Below are 20,058 nucleotides of genomic sequence, written 5' to 3'. Positions count from 1 at the left end.
TACAAGCGTGTCACCATGGACTTCTCCCAGCTCTCTGCCCCATGTGTGTCAGAGAGCACCGTGCAGCCCAGCATTTCACTTCAAGTACAAAATGCCTCCTTCCCTCACGCAGTCATCCATCCTCCCTCCTAGGAGTGTCCCATCTGGGAATGTGAAAGTGTGTGTGTGTGCGAGTGTCCTAGTGTCCTCAATTCTAAGCCTTTTCTTTGCCAGATGATTCTCGGGCTTTGGCCTGTTTGTTTTCTGGTGCCATAAAGCAGACCTGCCGTATCACGGGGCCTCTCAGGGTTTGTCTCGGCTCATTTTCCAGATGTGGATAAGCATGCATGCTTAAGGGATTTCTCACTTTCGAGTTCCTCTCATGTGTGCTGTGTTGTTTTTCGCTTTCATTGATATGCAGCCTCAAGCTAAATCTGAGAAGAAAGAACCCTATTAAACGCAAAGGATTATTATATTTTCACTGCCTGTGCTGCCGTTTGTTTCGTCTCCTGTTGAAGCTGTTTACATTTGTGATGTGTGGTAGCATTTATCACTATGTGTATAACAACTTAAGGGGAGAAGGAGGACACTCAGGAGTAATTTGCAGTTATTTCCAAACCAAATAATCCGTCTATTTTGCTCAAACACATGAAAAAAAGCCAGACAGCTTCACACTTTTTGTCTAAACTTTTCAGGAAAACCAACATAAGCCGTGAAGCTCTCCTCCCTTCAAAACACCCTTTAAAAAGTCCAGAACCATATCGTCATGCTTTCCATGAAGTCATCCCCAGCCAGTTTCATGGTCTAGACTAACTGCTGGCAAAGGAACGTGCTTGGTATATCGCCAACCCCTTGCTGTGGTAGAGCTGCTGCTCCTCTGCTGTTTTCTCCCTGCTCTCTGCCTCAGCTGGGAGAATAGAAATGGCTTTCCTCTGGCAGTCTGTCGCTCATAGAGCCCTGAACAACCTGAGTGAATGACCAGTGTAGCTTTACCACTCTAATCCCAGTCGTTCAGATAACTCACACCCACTCCTTGATGTAACTATTGTTGTTTCTTTTGATGCAACAGCATCTCCAACAAATACTACAAAGACTTGGTTTCATTAACTTCGATCAATAACAAAAAATCACACAACAGAGTTGCAAAAGATTTTTAGAAATGATTGTGGTAAATGCCCTTTTTTTATTTTTGGCTTTTTGGCTTTTTTAATCAGTATTTTTAGCTTATTTTGAGGCAGCAAAATGAGCTTCACATGGCTAAAAGCTCTAACAGCATTAGATATCTCAGTCTGTGCCTGACCAGCCTCTTTGTCCCCCCCAGAACCAGCCCGCCTCAGCCCTGGGCAGCACCCTGCTGCGCTGTGATAAACTGGACCAGGCCGAGATCAAGAGCCTCCTCATGTGTTTCTTGCATGTGCTTAAAAGCATGTCTGAGGGTAAAAATCAATCTGCTCTCTGTACGATTTGTCTGTCTGAGACTTAAATGCCGTGTTCACTCACATTTCTATAATCCAAGAAAACTGTTCCTAATCTGTCAATCACTGTCTCTTCCAGACGCTCTGTTCACATACTGGAACAAGGCTTCATCTGCTGAGTTAATGGACTTCTTTACTCTAGTCGAGTAAGGCGACTTACTGTAATACTGCTATTGTGATGAAAAAAAAAACTGACATCCTAAGAAATGCTGAAAAACGCCTGGTGACTGATTTTTCACTCATTTTTTTTCTCCCAGAGTCTGCCTTCATCAGTTCAGATACATGGGAAAGAGATACATCGCAAGGTAATGTTGTTGTCAGTGTTTAAACTGGGTGCATGGGTCCCACTGTTTTAAAGCTATTGCATTTTATATAGGATACATTTTTGATCAGGGATTTCACTTTGCCAACCTAGTAGTTGCCAACCTACACACACACACACACACACACACACACACACACACCTCCTTACAGATGAACGCACAAGTACCAATATTTCACCAACCCCACCTCTCATGTGCCAGATGTGTTCACTTTGATTGATTTTTAAACTCAGTGTGAAAAATAGTCAATTTTGCATTGCACATAGTGAAGCAGCAGAGTACTCATCCATATCAACCTTTTAGCCTTTTCCTTTAGCTAAAATGATCTCAATAGTTTCTCTGCGGCTTTAAGCCACCATTTACTATGCTTTACTCTACGTCAACAGTTTATGCTTTGACCCTATATCTAAATATTTACAACATTTGTTTCTTTCCATTGCTTTCTGTTGAATATTCCACTTTACCCATTACAAACATGTAGCAAGTACCAATTCCTCTTTGCTTGCTAGTCTACAGTACTCTCAATTGTAACACATTGTTTTAATGCCACAGTTAACTCGTTTGTGGTGTGTGTTATTATTTTCCAAATACATTTTGCTACCTCGCATGCTTTCAGTGTAGGCTATATCCTGGCAACTGTAAAAATGAGATGCACCTACCCCTGGTTGGAAATCATTGCTCCAGACACCTGTTATGACATTGACTTTGACATTTTTCAGTGTGATTATTGAATGTTGTGACTCTATGTTCAGCACAGTTACCCCAGGCAATTAAAATCCACACTTATGTCACTGTACTCTCTCTGCACCGGTTGGGAGCTCTGGCCTCGACTCCCAGAGGGCTTTGGGTGTTCACTGTCTCTAACCTACCACCACTGTTTCTATCTTTATTCACTTAAATGCTGGCAAGTTTAACATAATGAAATAAAAGCTGGCTCCTGCCCTCTCCTGCTGGGGTAAGCCTGAAGGTGGAACTGACTTTCTCAAACTAACTGCATGATATCTTCAAGTTCTCACCCAGTAAAAGTTGCAGTGCTGTGACACGACTACTTGCTCTATAGACTCACTCTTACCTGCATGGCTTGCGCTGTAACCCACTGCTTTATCTCTCTGCTTCAATCCTGCTACACCACTCACTTTGATAGTCTTATTATTAAACTGCATGCCAAACATGCAATTTACTCTATTACTTTTGCTACATAATGCAGGTGTTGCTTTAGGGTGTGTGAAGTCAACAGAAAATGTTCAAATGTTACATTTTCCGGTCTTCTGAGTTGGATGATGGCACTTTAAAATGTCATAAGCTAAATAATCTTAAAATCTGCTGTAGCTCTAAGACATCTGAGTGACATTTACACCACTCAAGTGTGTAAAATGGTGTATTATTCATCCTAACCTAACCTGCTTCACTAACTCTGGCCCCTGCTGGTCATCAGCTGTTCATCTAACATTGTCCTGTTTCCTCATCAGGAGCCAGGATGGGGCAGGACCGGTAGCACATGAGCGGAAGTCTCAGACTCTGCCTGTGTCCCGTAACAGGGCAGGAATGATGCATGCCCGCTTACAGCAGCTCAGCAGCCTGGATAACTCATACACTTTTAACCACAGTAAGTGCCCCACACTGTACTGTTTCATCTACCAGAGGACCCCGGTCCTCCTGCTCATCCTCACCCTGTGTAGTCTCTCCTCACGCTTTTCATCATCATCATCATTATCATCATCATCATCATGAATGACATCCTCTTCTTCATCCTCCATTTAAACCCAGCCTGCTTCCAAGAGGACATGGGGGCACCATCAGTTAATTAAATAAAACTGGGGCCAAGGTAGCTGTACTGTATGTACTGTGTATACACACTGATTTTATCTACAGGGGTTGAGCTGTGTGATCAGTCTGGTAAATGGCGCCATTTAATAAAGTTTCTCTGTGTTTTCAGTGTAAGAAAGATTTCAAGTATTCTTGGAATATCTGTAGACCATGGTAAGAACGTATCAGGTTGACGGGCAGTTTGCAGACTGTTACTGGCTCTGTTCATTTGGTTGAATTAAGAGCATGCCTATTGTAGCTGAACATCCGCTTTTAAAATCTTCTCATGCCTCCGCCCAGCTCATTTGCTTTGAGTTTCATTTTACCCCTCATTCTCTAAAAAAAAAGACTCAAATCTATGTAAGTAAGACAGGTTTCATTCCAAAATACTAAATTATAATACTACCTGTGAATTTTAGAAAAACCCTTCCTAATACTCGATGATAAAGATATAAATGGCCTCAATGTGTCACTATTAATACATAAAATGTTTACATTGATACAAATAATAAGAATCATTTTTGTGTCCGTTTGGAATGAAACTTCATCATTTCAATGTGATTAAAATGTCCATCTTTTTAGCAAAAGCTTTGCCTTTAACGCCATGATATAATATGACATGATATGATATGATATGATATGATATGATTGGTGCGGGTGGAACAGCTACAGCTTTTTGTCATGTCTTCTTTAGCTTACAGTCACTCGGATGCCGACGTGTTGAATCAGTCCCTGCTGGAGGCCAACATCGCCACTGAAGTGTGCCTGACTGTGCTGGACACCCTTAGTATCTTCATTATGGGTTTCAAGGTATCATAATTAACAATAAATGTAACAACTCATTTTATACTGGAACTATTTTCAATATAGGTTGGCTACTGAGTTTGTCAGACCTCTGATTGATTTCTAAATTAGATTATTTGTTTCTTTCTCCACAGACACAGCTTTGCTCAGACCACGGCCACAGTCCACTCATGAAGAAGGTCTTTGATGTCCACCTCTGTTTTCTGCGAATCAATCAGTCAGAAACGGCCCTGAAGCAGGTCTTCACTTCCCTGCGCACCTTCATCTACAAGGTTTTTAACTCTTTTGCTGCCTTATTCAACGGTCCCCTGTCATTGCCTTTGCTTGTCACAGTAGCTGTAGCTGATGATCTCTCTTATTTTCATCCTCCTCTAGTTTCCCTGCACGTTCTTTGAAGGCCGTGCTGACATGTGTGCGGCATTCTGCTATGAGATCCTGAAGTGCTGTAACTCCAAGCTGAGCTCCATTCGCAGCGACGCAGCCCATCTGCTGTACTTCCTGATGAAGAGCAACTTTGATTACACAGGTCGCAAATCCTTTGTCCGGACGCACTTACAGGTAAGATAGTAAGATAGACCTCCACACAATTAATAATAATAATATTTTCTCACGTTCATATATTATTGAACCCTAATAATCAAGACATTTCATTTTTGGTTTTATTTAGGTCTGAATTCAAACTTTTAAAAACTGAACTCTGAGAAAGTGAAGTCAATGACTGTCAAGAAAACACAGTGGTTAAACAACGTTTGGTCTTTTCTCTTCTTTCCATTGCTTCAGGTGGTGATCGCCGTCAGTCAGCTGATAGCTGATGTCATTGGTATCGGAAGCACCCGCTTCCAGCAGTCTCTGTCAATTATCAACACTTGTGCCAACAGTGACAAAACTATTAAGGTCAGCAAGTCATTTCAGTTCATTATTATTACACATCGATAAACTGTTAAAATAAGAAAAAAGTGCTTAAACTAAAAATGCCACAACTGGCTTCTCTCATTTCTGCACGCTGCACAACAGAACACAGCGTTCCCATCAGATGTGAAGGACCTGACCAAACGCATCAGAACGGTTTTGATGGCCACAGCTCAGATGAAGGAGCATGAGAGAGATCCAGAGATGCTGGTGGACCTGCAGTACAGCCTGGCCAAGTCCTATGCCAGCACACCTGAGCTACGCAAGACCTGGCTGGACAGCATGGCCCGAATCCATGTGAAGAATGGAGACCTGTCAGAGGTTTGTGATAAGAGACGCTGCTCTTATAAAGCACCCTTTGATTTGAGTCTACGTGATTTCATATATCAAGCACAGACAGGTCTTGCTTTGCTGACATGGGATGTTCTTATTGTTCACAGGCGGCCATGTGTTATGTGCACGTAGCAGCACTTGTGGCAGAATACCTGAGGAGAAAAGGTGCTTTAACTATCTATTTCATTAACTGCATTCACAAAACTCTATTCTTTGAAGCATCTCAAAAAATAGTATATCTTAAATTCTTATCTGTCAAATGGCTGATTTTGTTAAAAAATATTGTCTCATCAGGCATGTTCAAGCAGGGATGCTCGGCTTTCCGTGTCGTCACTCCAAACATTGATGAAGAAGCAGCAATGATGGAAGATGTCGGCATGCAAGACGTCCACTTCAATGAAGTAAACACATCTTTCATACCACTGATGTCAACAGAAAATACTCTATATTTAATTTATTTGAATGTGCAAATGAAGAAGCTGAGATTTGAAACAAGTCAACATGAATTCAGTCATCAGTGTAACTCAGGTTTATTTGATAAACACTCTCCAGTATTTCAGTCTCTAAATAGTGAACTGTAGTTTTAAGTTTCATTTCATCCTATTTCTCTTTGATATTTTGCATTGTTTCTGTATTTTAACTGTGTTTCTATCTAAGTGTGAAATGTATTATTATTATTATTATTATTATTATTAAGTAATAACTCAGTGGTGACAATATGTCATTTTCGTTTGTGCAAAAAGGAACTGTCACATTTTACATATTTATGATAAACTTATTTTCCTCCCTCTCCTTGGTGTGCCAGGATGTCCTGATGGAGCTTTTGGAGGAGTGTGCAGATGGACTGTGGAAAGCTGAGCGTTACGAGCTCATCTCTGACATCTACAAGCTCATAATCCCCATCTATGAGAAACGCAGGGACTTTGAGGTACAAGATTGTTATTTTCCCCACAACATTCTCCACTAATTAACCCTTGATCAGATCATGAATATCTACAGAGTCTAATCAGATTTTTTTGTTTTTTGTTTTACTTCTTCCCACAGAAACTGGCCCACCTGTATGACACACTGCATCGTGCATACAGCAAAGTCACTGAGGTCATGCACACAGGCAAGAGATTGCTGGGCACCTACTTCAGAGTGGCTTTCTTTGGCCAGGTGAGTTAAGCAGGCTGTGTTAACTAAATGCATCATTTTAGTCATAGTTTAATTTTCTACTAATTATATGATTTTTGCACAAAGTGTTTTTGAAATCAAACCTGATTTCACATAAGAGCACAGTTATTAATTTTGTTACTGGTATGGCAAAGTAATTCGTGTTCTGCATGGGGGCTGTTGAAGGTGCTGTATTTTTTAAGAGCGTGACCACATGCGGTGGCATTTTATGATCCACTCTAATACCCCTTCTCTGCTTTTTATCCTCTTTGAAGGCAGCGGTAAGTTGTGCTGTAGACCTTGTTAGCCTTTCTGAGCAGCCTGAGTCTTTGTGTGGTGTTGTATTCCAATGCACTTCTCAATCATAGATGCTGCTTCGAGTTAACATTCAGTCATGACTGTTGTTTTCTGTTTTCTTATTTTTGGGGGGACTGTGTTGTGCATGGCACGTGTCCACCTCTGCTTTCATTTCAGTGTCTTCTTTTGTGTTCAAATCTAACTGTATAGAAATTAAGCACCATCCATTACTTTAGAAGTTTTAGAGACTATTTGTTGGGTGTGGTTACTTCTACTTGTGTACTTTGATAGAGATCCATGTCTCTCTTGACATTGTGGTCTAATAATTAGAAGTGTATTAATAGGGGTTTAACATTTCTTCACGATATTTAGGTAGCTCTCATGGAATAACAATGATTTATTTTCTGTTGTCCACACCCTGTAGCAGTACCAGTTTACTGACTCAGAGGCTGAGGTAAATTGCAGTTGGACTGCAGTGAATGTTTTAGGCTGTGTTGTGTTTCTTTGCTAATGCAGTCGGTGTTATATCACGTTGCATTGCCCTTTAACTCCTCCTTTACTCTAGCTTCAGTGTTGTCATAATCATAGTAGGAAAACCCTTGAAGGGCTAATAGCAGGATCCATCTCTCAATAAATGCATGGCTTCACCCAGCTGTTCATGGGACCTGTTTCTGTTTACATACAAGAAACTGACTAATCTTGAGTGCTCCCACTGACTCAGTGTGAAATCCATGCCCCCTCCTCTGCTCTGTCCTTTGGTCTGTTTTAAATCTGATACTAGATGTTTGCAGTGGAGTCTGTTTCTCTTTGTTATCTCTGTGCTTGGGCCGTTAGACTGAAGGTTGTGTATTTGTGGAGTGACTTACTGTACCTAGCAGCCCAGAGTTTACACTTAGACATTATCTATCTTACCACTTCATTTAACAAATTGTCATAATGATTCCCACTCACAGCATATGTATGGTTTGATGTGGCATTGTTTGATCCTTTATATTCTAAAGTTTTTGGGGGGAAGGGGGATTTAGCAATGCTGATACTATTTTATGTTCATTCAGGGTTTCTTTGAGGATGAGGATGGTAAGGAGTACATCTACAAAGAACCCAAATTCACCCCTCTTTCTGAGATATCTCAGAGGCTTCTGAAGCTGTACTCTGACAAGTTTGGACAGGAGAACGTGAAGATGATTCAGGACTCTGGAAAGGTGAGTCTCTGTTGATATTTAGTTGGTGATACAGATTTATTTCCCTCGTAAGATTTCCACAACACGGCGCTCATCTCTTATAATGATACTTGTTGCAGATTAATCCCAAAGACTTGGACTCCAAGTATGCATATATTCAAGTGACACATGTGACCCCATACTTGGAAGAGAAGGAGCTGGTGGACAGGAAGACGGACTTTGAAAAGAGCCACAACATCCGTCGCTTCGTGTTTGAGATGCCTTTTACGGTATCGGGCAAAAAGCAAGGCGGAGTGGAGGAGCAGTGCAAACGCAGGACTATACTAACCAGTAAGTACCCATGCATATGTGTGGCAGTGGCACATGAGTGGGGTAAAAACCATGAAATTGTGAATTTTTCTCTTTTCTGTAACCATGTCTTTTAAGCTCCAAACACAGAAATTCAAATAAAAATGTGTAGATTTTTCATCAGACTTCAGAAAGATCCTCCAGAGCCACTGACGACATTATGCTACAAAAAACATTAAAGACAACAATGTGCAATTAGACTTAGCTGTAAATGTATCTTCTGTATCACATAATCAATCATCTAGAAAGTAAAATACATCACCAGAGTGTTTTCCTCTCAAACTCTGGAGGACGTTTTCCTGCTGCGTGTACGCTCTCACGTAAAAAGGCTTCAAATGCCCACTCACTAAGTGGATGGCTATCACGTGGGTATCAGTGGTTCACACATCACATTCCTCAGCAGAAAGTTCCTGTGCATGAATAGAAGATCTTGATTAGATTTTCAACACATCAGCTGTTTGTCAAGGACGTCTCATAATCCCAATCACAGCTTTATTGTTTCATGGTGCAAAGGTTCAATGTTATCCTCTTATCTTTACTATCGGAACATGTTCAACAGATGTTCAGTTCACACAAGTGGATTCCGTGTTGTAAAACTGAGAAAAGCACATGCAAGAAGAAAGATTCACGGTAACACTTTATTTTAAGGGGTCCTTGTTCCTGTGTATCTACCTAATTAATTACAGTGTAATTACCTATGTAACCGTATGTAATAACATGTACTTACATTGTAAATACATAGTGTATTTTGGTGTACTTACAGGTCCTTGTTACACTTGTAATAAGAAATGCCAAAGTGGCCTCTCTCTTTGCACAAGCATTTCTTATTACAAGTGTAACAAGGACCTGTAAGTACACCAAAATACACTATGTATTTACAATGTAAGTACATGTTATTGCATACGGTTACATAGGTAATTACACTGTAATTAATTAGGTAGATACACAGGAACAAGGACCCCTTAAAATAAAGTGTTACCAAGATTCACTTAGCTCTCAGCATGCTGTCAACTCCACTCACCATCATGTCCCTGTCACACAGCCACGCACTGCTTCCCCTACGTGAAGAAACGTATCGCAGTGATGTATCAGCACCACACCGATCTGAGCCCCATCGAGGTGGCCATCGACGAGATGAGCAAGAAGGTGGCGGAGATCAAACAGCTCTGCTCTTCCAGTGAGGTGGACATGATCCGCCTGCAGCTCAAACTGCAGGGCAGCATCAGCGTCCAGGTGCTTTGAAATTTGTCAACACAAACTCACACTCACTGGACAAACAGTATATAAGAAAGAAAATAACGCGGCTTCTACACCTCCCCTCAGGTAAACGCAGGACCACTTGCATATGCCCGAGCTTTTCTGGACGATGCAGGCACCAAGAAGTATCCTGATAACAAGGTCAAACAGTTGAAAGAGGTCTTCAGGTGAGGTGTAGGACGGTTTAGCTGGATCAGGTTTTACTCCATGGTGTAACTCTCTCCTTAAACACATACTGTATTCACATGATTTCTTGAACAGGCATTTTGTGGAGGCATGTGGCCACGGCTTAGGCATTAATGAGCGACTAATCAAAGAGGACCAACAGGAGTATCATGACGAGATGAAAGCCAACTATAGAGACCTCGCCAGGGAGCTGTCCATCATCATGCATGAGCAAGTAAGTATATCATCACACTGTTGTTACTAGTATCAGTGTAATTACTACTCTCTGCCTATGGTCAGTGTGTAATATGACTTTTTCAGTGACAGGTTTTGGCGTGAGAAGCGAACAAAATGTTGTTCATTACAAGTTTGATAACGTGACTTGATAACACCCTTCTTTGTTTCTTCCTTGTGCTGACATGAGCAGATTGGATGGTAATGCAAGAAGCATTAATGCCAAAAAAGAAATTCTTAACTGTTGGTCCAGCCAGACACAGGCATCTGTTCTCAGATATTATATGACATTAAAGTTATTCATCACCCTCTCTTTCTTTGTGTCATATCAACATCTCTACAACATATCTAGAGTCCACTGTTTTTGCACTACCTTCATTTATTGTTGTATTCACACTGAGTCATTGTAAGATCCTTTGTAATGTGATAACATAATTCCTAGCAAGTAAAAAAAAGTTGAAGTTAGAGTTATTATTATTATTATTAAAGAAATCAAATCAATTGGATCATATGATGCTACTTGCTACTTGTCCCTCTTTTGACCTTTAGTAGAACTGACAGAGTAATCTGATCGGATCAGAGGCAGGCCTTATCAGTACATGGCTGCAATAAATAAGAAATCAGTCACACATTAAGTATTCTAATTTATGACATGCATGTCCAGCCAAAAAGATCAAAACTTAAAACTCACTATTTTGGCTACTCTTTGAACACTCCTGAACTGACCTGACCAACAATCTCCTCTTTATTATCTCTTTGGTTGATGTATGATTTTGCATGTGTGTACAGTTTTTACTGTATGTATGCACGTGTAAATATATGTATGTTCAGTTACACTTATACTTGTATGAAGAGTGTGTAAGCATGTACACATATTTGAATGTGTGTGTTTAAACACTTGCTTTTGTTTTTACATTATGTTTTGATATTGTATAGGCTACTGTATATGATTTATACCCTTCAAATGCATACGCGGTACTTCTGCTTGTTTGTTTCCTGTTTTTTAAGGTATGCAGATATTTCACCTTAGTATGATTATTCACTTTCTTGCTGCAAGGTGGAAGATTGACACCACTCTCATACTGTAGCCTACCCGAGAGCTAAATATCAAGCTACAGTTAGTAGCCAGTTAGCTTAGCACATCTGCTCAACTCTGTCAGACGGTAACAAAAAAAAGCTTAACCAGTGTGTGTAAGATATATGCACATTAAAGTTGATATAACTTTTCGCTTTTAAGGGTTCTTACGCTCTTTGGTTTTGTTACCACTAGACAAAGCCAGGCCAGCTGTTTTCCTTTAAACTTAGCTAAGCTAACCAGCTCTTATTGGAGTTTCTTATTTATCCTCCATACCAAACAGTGTCATTCATGTCCTCATCTCACCCTCTGCAAGAAAGCAAATAAGAGTGTTTCTCAATGTGTCAAACTATCCCTTTTTACAGTAACTAGAAGGCTTGAAGGTCTAAAATGATATTTATTGAAAGTCTAATTTCTCCTCCTCACTCATCTCCTCTCAGATCAGTCCTGTGGAAGATGGCATGAAGAGCGTTCTTCCAGACTCGCTTCACATCTTTAATGCTATCAGCGGCACACCAACCAGTGCCACCATCCAGGGCATCCCCAGCTCTTCCTCTGTGGTGTGATGCTACCCTGGGTTAAACTTGACCTCAGCGCCCCCCTATTACTCGCCAACAAGGCACGCGAGTGAAGCCATATTGTCACATCTAAACTGAATCCTGCTTCTCTTCTGTCAGCGCAAAGAGGAACTGACAAAAGCACAGACAGGTCTGACCACCTCTGACTCTTCTCAGTGGACCATGACCAAGGCACTGGACCTTTGACCTTACACTATACAGGAGGTATGGTAACTGTGCAGGGTTTATGGACAATTTTACTTTCCTGTGAGATTACTGAGGTGAGGCCTTGAGACCTGAGGGTCCGTGCAGGAGAGATTATAGGACGTAAACCTTGCGTCATTACGTGTGATGAGACAAACCTGTCTTCTTCTACTCCTCCACATGTTTCTACCTGAAAAGACTGGGCAGTTTTTTTTCCATGGAGACATTCCTGTTGGGACCTTTATTATGCATGTCGTTACAATACACCTACACCCTCTCAACAGCCCATTTGTGTTTATTTTGATAATGTGTCACATTGTGTTTTTTATGTACAGTATTCCACTTTTATAAGCCACTGTATTGATGTCTTGATGAACAGTATATGCTGCATACATCAACGCTCATCTCCCTGTACATGAAGTTATATTTCTACAAAAAAATGCTAATTTGCAAAAGGGCCTCCTACGTTAGCATTCAACCTTAAATCACTTCGATGTCTTAGAGCCGAAGAGTTTTTAAATATTTAAAGCCATTGCATACAAAAAGTATATTCCAAGTTGTTTATTAATGTATATAAGGAGTGTGTGCAATATTTGCAAAAGCATCTTGCTGTGTGGGGCTTATACACTGTAAAGAAATGTTCACCTTCTTGCCAAAGCGATGAGGTGTGGAACCAAACACTATGCCTACTGTGGGAGTAATATGAAGCTTTTACCATTTTAGTGTTGATTCAAATGTTCAAGAAATTGTTTTATATTTGGGCAGCGATGGGTTGTTGTTGTTGTTTTGTTTTTTTATTTAACACAAATTCACTGTTCTGCTGTAAACAGAGATGTTCCCTTATGCTTTTCTTTTAAATAAAATGCACTCATTTCTCTGCACTTGTACTCGTGAGTCATTTATTATTTTATTAAAGTTTGATCTGCAGTTGTAAAGGTCTTGGGAATTAATACCTTTTATGAGTTTCCAGGGACTGCATGTAGCGATCCTCCTATCTCCTGTATCTCACGTTCCCACCCACCATAAAAGCCACTCTGTCAGCAGTGTGAAAGACGGATCAAGAGCTAATAAGAGGCAACATTACATGAAACACTCCCACTTCCACAGGTGAACAGCGAAGGATAAACTATCACCTTTTCCCTGGAGGAATCTCAAAGGAATAATCAGCCACAGTGGGAAGCAGGCAGCGTCACTAAGTCATCATGACAGGTGAGTTTTTGTGTGTTTTCAGTCAAATCCACAAGAATTGATTAAAATATTTCAGCCCCAATGGTGCAGACAACAGTTTCACACTTTTAATTGTTGTCGTGGTGTCTCTGACTGAAAAAACTGAAAAGTCGGAGTGGTAGACAGAGAATAATACCTCATGGAAGCAGTTGGTATTTGTGTCTTTTTGGAAAAGAGATGGTTTATTGAACTAGTTTCATCTTGTGTGCAGATAAAGAGGATCCCAAGAAAGGGAAGGACAAGAGAGGAACGGTAAAGTGTTTGTTTCATTTATTTTACTGGATGTTTGTGTAGTTTTTGTTGATTTTATATGTTCAGCGAAAGTAAATGATAAAACATTGCAACAAAACAACCACTTTGCTTGCATTTCTTTGTTGCTTGCAGAAAGTTAGTACCATAAGTAGATTTACTTCTTGACTCTATTTGGGTCTTTCAATTTCTACTCAAGTATTCTCTATATTTCAGGGGGGATATTGTACCTTTTACTGTACTGCAAATAGTCACTCACTACTTACTTTACTTAGCTACTTACTTTAGATTGATTGAAGGAAAATGCAATCAAATAAACCATGTAATATTAATAGAATGTATAAAGCTTTTACAATTAGCCACCTGCTGCAGTATTGGCAGTGATGCACATATTAATGTGTCATTAATTATTAGACTACTGATTAATTTAATATACATTCTGCAATGATACATTCTGCATGGTAAGTAATTTTAGTTGCCTATGCTCAGTATTTCTTGATGGTTTTACTCTAGTCAGATTTTCAAAGAAGGATTTTTGTAATGGAATATTTTTTATAGTGATGTTTCTTTACACTTTTCCTTCAGTTAATGTTTTTTTTTTTTTAAGTTAATGTTATAAATGCTTCATTCAGCACTGCTGACCACCATGCTGCTGTTTATTTCACCCATCAGGGCACAGTGGTGTGTGGATACCCACTCAGCATCTTCTTCATCGTTGTGAATGAGTTCTGTGAGAGGTTCTCATACTATGGCATGCGAGGTGAGAACATTTATCCCAAATTGTTGTAACCATGGCAACAAACCTCTCCTAAACTCCTTTAAAGACAATCCCATGGCATACAGGCTAGGTTCACCTTGCTATTTACCTTCTATGATAAGATTAAGATTTTGCATTATAAAAAAAGTTTTAAAGTGTATTCACTTGCTGTATTTACTCTTGGAGTCATTTTGAAGGCTAGTTTTTGTTGTTGGTTGGAGTTTAGGCAATATTATTTTACTCAGTCTTTTTTAGTAAATGACAGAAACATTTCAGTATATACTAACTTTCCTGAAGGCAGGTTATTGCAGGACTGCTGTGTTATAATATTACAATAGTTCTGAATAATTGATGCATCATTGGTGACTATATTGAGTAAAATAAGAAGACTCACTACATTCTCCTTCCCTGTCCACAGCGGTGCTTGTGCTGTACTTCAAGTACTTCTTGAAGTGGGACGATGACTTGGCCACTTCCATCTACCACACGTTCGTGGCTCTCTGCTACCTCACCCCAATCCTCGGGGCCATTGTGGCAGACTCCTGGCTGGGAAAGTTTAAGTGAGCACTTGTCTCAGGTTCCTTTGATATATGCATGAGGGTTTGAATAATGCAACTGTAGTAGTGTTTGTCACAATCACTGATAATGTAGGTTGCAACAGCATTTTTGCTTAAGTAAAGGATCTGAGTCCTTTCACCATTGCTCATCTCTTCTCTTTTCTCTCCTGCAGGACAATCATCTACTTGTCCATTGTCTATGCACTTGGTCAGGTTGCAATGGCAGTCAGTGCAATCCATGACATCACTGACACAAACAGAGACGGGGTCCCAGACAACATGACCTTTCATGTGTGAGTTTCTGATAACGCAGTCAAAAACTAGGACATAACATTTGGGCAGGCAGTTTTCATTTCATACATCGAACTCCTCACTCATGTATGTTCTTCTTCACATTCAGTGTGTTGTCCATGGTGGGTCTGTTACTCATTGCTCTGGGCACAGGTGGTATCAAACCTTGTGTGGCTGCCTTCGGTGGAGACCAGTTCGCTGAACACCAGGTTAGATGGGGACCTCTCTTCATCTCTATTTTACACTGAGTCCTGACCAATGAGCACAACAATAGCACACAATACTAGCACGTGAGTCTGTGAGACTCATTCTTGTGTTGACAGATTTAATGTATAGCATGTTCAGCATCATAGCTTAATGTGTTACCATGCAAACATGTGATAATGTGCACCTTCAGTTCATCCAATCATACACATAGATAGGAAACTCTTTAGGTTTGGTTACATAACATATGCACGATTACACAACACATGTTAAAAGGTCACTGACATATCTCTCTGTGCAGGACAAACAAAGGAGCACTTTCTTCTCTGTATTCTACCTGTGCATCAATGGTGGGAGTCTCCTCTCCACTATTATCACTCCAATCCTCAGAGGTAGGCATGAGTCTTTTATGACAGGCAGTGTCATAAACATGAGCACATGTGATAAATGATAATCATTAATAAAAGACCTTGAATGACTGAGTGAAATTTAAAGTGTAGTTGAATGACAACTGTTTGTCTCCATCTGCAGCTCAGGAGTGTGGCATCCATAGTCAGCAGAAATGTTACTCACTGGCCTTCGGTGTCCCTGCAGCACTAATGCTGGTTGCACTTGGTATGTTTAAACACATCTGGAGACTAATTCGACACGTGAAGTAGAAATTCAAAAATGATTGGTACATATTAGATTCTGCATATGATACCAATGCTTTTCCTGCGATGTCTCAAACAGTGGTGTTTATCGTTGGGAGTGGCATGTACTACAAAGCTGAACCAGAGGGTAACATCATGCTGGATGTGTGTAAATGCATTGGGGTGAGTCTGGTTTACACCATTTGCATCAACACATTTTGTATTCATGTGCCAACAGCAGCTAATTGTTTCTAAAAACATGTCTCTCTCTCTCACTTTGCTCTGTAGTTTGCCATTAAAAACCGCTACAGGCACAAAAGCAAGCAATACCCAAAGAGGGAGCACTGGATGGACTGGGCTGAGGAAAAATATGATGTATGCTTGACTTTCTTTTAGCCCTCTAAAGTTCCTAACATGCTGTTTCTTCAGTGAAGTAACAGCTGTTTATTATTTGTTTTCTTGTGATGCAGAAACTCCTGATTGCTCAAATCAAAATGGTGCTGAAGGTCCTCTTCTTGTACATCCCACTGCCAATGTTTTGGACCCTATTTGACCAAAAGGTATCTTAAAGTTACATTTGTTGCAGTTATTAAAGGCAGCATCACTGTTAGACGATGATGTATGTGGGGTTATATTTTGCATTTGTCTTAAAGGGATCCAGATGGACTCTGCAAGCCACCACCATGAATGGATATTTTGTAAGTTTGGTGATAAAAACCAAATATAAGCATATCTTTACTAAGTTGTAGTGATGTGGTTGTGTTTTAACGGCTTCTTTGTGTCTGCAGGGGAGCCTTGTTATACAGCCTGATCAGATGCAGGTAAGTTTGTAGAATCTTTATCATGCTAGTTTGATGTTTCCATCTATTGCATTTCATTTGAGAAAATCCTCACTGTGCAATTTGTGTTTTTGAAAGACTGTCAACCCCATCCTGATCCTGACTCTGGTGCCTATCATGGACAGCGTAATCTACCCTCTGATCAAAAAATGTGGCCTGAACTTCACGTAAGTAATCCTGAAAGTCACTGAGCCAACCACAAGGCACGTATTTTAAAATTTAAAGTAAAAGTTTTCCCTGTATTTCAGTCTTTGTGCTAAGACAAGCTAAGCTAAGTTAATGGGCCACAGGCTGTAACGTCAGATTCAGCATAGCCTGGTTGGTCTTCTTATATCATTTTTATAAGTATATTTCAAATAAGTGATTTAGTACTGGACAATGGAGGACAGTGAAGATATTTTTCTTCTGTGACATTTAGTACTGCAGTTCTTTCAAATGATGTGTAAAAATCAGTAACAAAGCTTCATTTTAATTCAACAGACCTCTGAAAAGAATGACAGTGGGGATGGTCCTGGCAGCTATAGCTTTTGTCTGTGCCGCTCTGGTTCAGATTGAAATCGACGTAAGTGGAAAACAATTGTTGTCTTTATCTCTTATACACAGTAAAATACAATTATAAATCCGGGGATTCGTTTGATTTCTAACTCACAATCAAGGTTAGGACTATTCCAAGTTACACAAACAACTCACAGAGTCCATGACAAGGACAGAGCTCATTTTTACTGTTTTTTTTTATTTTTTATTTTTTATAATTTTCAGAAAACATTGCCCACCTTCCCATCAGAAACCGAGAGTCAGCTGAAATTTCTTAACATGGGCGAGAATCCAGTCAGTGTTATTCTGCCTGACGAAAAAGTGTATCTTCCTGCAGCTCAGGTATGTTCTCCCACTGATAACTGCAACATCATGTAGGCTACATTTGTACATTAACAACATACATCCTGACTTTGGTGTTTTAACAGTTTCAATAATTTCTTTGTTTTGCAGGCCAGTCCTGAATACCTCACATTTGATAGAGAACAAATCGACATTTCAGTTGGAGGCGAGAACAGAAGTGTTTCTCTGGCTCTGGGACAGCGTCAAACACTCCTCCTTCCATCAAACCTCTCTGACAGTTGGGTGTTGGTGAGTGATAAACACAAATTAATGAAAATACAGATGATAAGATCTTTTTCTGGTAGAACTAACCAAAATCCACTGTTTTATTTCTTTAGACTGAGGATTTGATCAAAAAGCCACAAGAGGGCAGCAATGAAATCAGGTAAATTGAATTACAGTAATTAAAACAGTTTCAACTTTAACAACAATTAGTTAATCATTTTGATAATCAACTGATTGTCTCTCTTTCTTGTCAGATAAAAAAAACAAAATAAAGCACATCTTTATATGTGGAGTAAATTGTTGAGAAAGAAGGACTACCTTAATTCTGCCTAACGTTTTTGTTCAATGTTTAATCATTTCAGATTTGTAAATGGAATGAAAACATTTGTGAACATATCAACGGCCGGCATTGGAGTAATTGAGCCATCTGATTGTTCCAACTATACCCAGATGACAAATGGAAAGTAAGGATTTCTTTTTTTCATCTTATAGCTGATTCACTGTTTTTATATTTTACAAACAGTTTACTAAACCAATTTCTTCTTCTAATGATCAGGGTCGTATTCACAATTAAGATTGAAAATGACTCATGTGAATTCAGCAAGGACTTCGGATTTGGAAGTTCTTATACTTTCTTCATCCCCAGCACTTTAGTCAATGAATCAAATGTAAGATTTTCTCATTATTTCAAATATCATGAAGTTTAATCAAATTGGCAACTATTATAATTATTGCTATTATGATTATTTCTGTTTTGAATTCTAGTGTCAGGAGTCTATCACTACAGCAGAAGACATCGAGCCCAACTCGGTTCACATGGCTCTTCAGATCCCACAGTACTTCTTCATAACTGCTGGTGAAGTGATGTTTTCTGTCACTGGTTTGGAGTTCTCCTACTCACAGGTAAATTTGTTACAGAGCACAGGTATTTTGAGCCTTCATCAAATTAAGTATATTATATTGAATTTCCTTTGTCCGTAAACTATTTAATAGTTCTGTATATTTTTCTTTGTTCATGTCTTTCTTCATTGTATGCCCCTTTTGTTTCTTCAAGGCACCCAGTAACATGAAAGCAGTGCTGCAAGCAGGCTGGTTGTTTACTGTTGCTATTGGCAACTTCATCGTACTGATTGTGGCTGAGCTTGCAAAGCTTCCCTACCAGGTAAAAAAAAAACAGGTCTCCCATTAATTAAACTCAAAACTGTGAGTGAAGGTGATTTAAAATCCCCAGTGTTGTATAATAACAGTAACATGTGGTGATGCATTAATACCATGTTTTTACCTCCTCTTTTAAAGTGGGCCGAGTACGTCCTCTTCGCCTCTCTCCTGATTGCTGTATGCATCATCTTCTCCATTATGGCCTATTTCTACACCTACATTGACCCTAAAGAAATTGAGGCCCAGTTCAAGAAGAATGTGAATGAAGATGACTGGGATGATAAACTCAAGAAGCAGAAGATGAGCAAGAGAGACTCAGCGAAAAGTAGTGACAGCAGTGATGATGATGATGATGATGATGATGAGAAAAGAAAACAGACCAAAATGTGAACACATAAAGTGGCGTGAATATCCATAATGGGTTTATATCAAATGTTTAACATCAGCATGTGAGAAAATAACGTTTCCACCAGTATTGTGTGTGTGTGTGTGTGTGTGTGTGTGTGTGTGTGTGTGTGTGTGTGTGTGTGTGTGTGTGTGTGTGTGTGTGTGTGTGTGTGTGTATGCGGAAGGATGTTTTGAATATTTTATATTTTAATGGTAAAATGCCTTTTGTGAGCAAAGCACACTAAGCTTAACCCTAACCCTTAATATTAATATTATATCCCACATAACAAATTAATGTATTAATGTAATGTTAGCTATAGTGTTATAACAACAGCAGATGAATGCTATTAACAAACATTTATTTGTAACTGGTCTTTTATATTTATGTTCAAGTTCTGTTCAAGTAAACAATAAAAACGAATTCTTGTTGTGTTTTATCAATCATGGTGCTTGTTTTGAGCTCTTGCACTAAAACACAAAAAGGAAAAAAAAACATGTAATTGTTGTTCATAGCACACTCTCAACCTGATATAATCTCTTCAGCGAACATCTGG

General features: G+C 39.5%; 2 protein-coding genes across 11 annotated transcripts in view; both read left to right on the top strand.

Annotated features, from left to right (window-relative positions):
* Positions 1-12,964, top strand: part of LOC311004509 (dedicator of cytokinesis protein 9) — a gene marked incomplete at its 3' end in the record, with an annotated part of 82,021 nt that extends 69,057 nt beyond the window's left edge. For 5 of the 10 annotated variants that reach the window (XM_083996593.1, XM_083996590.1, XM_083996598.1 and 2 more), the window contains 18 exons: positions 1,301-1,415; positions 1,534-1,600; positions 1,712-1,759; positions 3,247-3,383; positions 4,278-4,393; positions 4,522-4,659; positions 4,763-4,945; positions 5,168-5,281; positions 5,402-5,617; positions 5,737-6,030; positions 6,435-6,557; positions 6,674-6,787; positions 8,137-8,283; positions 8,382-8,592; positions 9,653-9,843; positions 9,934-10,034; positions 10,129-10,267; positions 11,782-12,964. In XM_083996593.1, the coding sequence (XP_083852719.1) occupies positions 1,301-1,415; positions 1,534-1,600; positions 1,712-1,759; positions 3,247-3,383; positions 4,278-4,393; positions 4,522-4,659; positions 4,763-4,945; positions 5,168-5,281; positions 5,402-5,617; positions 5,737-6,030; positions 6,435-6,557; positions 6,674-6,787; positions 8,137-8,283; positions 8,382-8,592; positions 9,653-9,843; positions 9,934-10,034; positions 10,129-10,267; positions 11,782-11,907 (2,580 nt within the window). Of the gene's footprint in view, positions 1-1,300; positions 1,416-1,533; positions 1,601-1,711; positions 1,760-3,246; positions 3,384-3,713; positions 3,758-4,277; positions 4,394-4,521; positions 4,660-4,762; positions 4,946-5,167; positions 5,282-5,401; positions 5,618-5,736; positions 6,031-6,434; positions 6,558-6,673; positions 6,788-8,136; positions 8,284-8,381; positions 8,593-9,652; positions 9,844-9,933; positions 10,035-10,128; positions 10,268-11,781 lie in introns of all 10 variants that reach the window. The other 5 variants (XM_083996591.1, XM_083996596.1, XM_083996597.1 and 2 more) reach the window with 3 other exon arrangements.
* Positions 12,965-13,304: 340 nt separating this feature from the next.
* Positions 13,305-19,507, top strand: slc15a1a (solute carrier family 15 member 1a; the record flags this gene model as incomplete). Its single annotated transcript, XM_083996975.1, has 21 exons — positions 13,305-13,311; positions 13,541-13,581; positions 14,251-14,338; positions 14,754-14,895; positions 15,066-15,185; positions 15,293-15,392; positions 15,689-15,779; positions 15,919-16,002; positions 16,120-16,202; positions 16,308-16,394; positions 16,490-16,579; positions 16,673-16,717; positions 16,808-16,840; positions 16,937-17,025; positions 17,339-17,420; positions 17,618-17,734; positions 17,846-17,983; positions 18,535-18,627; positions 18,725-18,862; positions 19,014-19,121; positions 19,256-19,507. The coding sequence occupies 21 exons, from the start codon at positions 13,305-13,307 to the stop codon at positions 19,505-19,507; spliced, it is 2,028 nt and encodes a 675-aa protein (XP_083853101.1).
* Positions 19,508-20,058: the final 551 nt, after the last annotated feature.

The sequence above is a fragment of the Trachurus trachurus genome (assembly GCF_905171665.1).
Source record: "Trachurus trachurus genome assembly, chromosome: 21".
Classification (NCBI taxonomy): domain Eukaryota; kingdom Metazoa; phylum Chordata; class Actinopteri; order Carangiformes; family Carangidae; genus Trachurus; species Trachurus trachurus.
The sequence above is the reverse complement of the archived record's forward strand: the minus strand, read 5'-3'. Positions and strand labels throughout refer to the sequence as shown.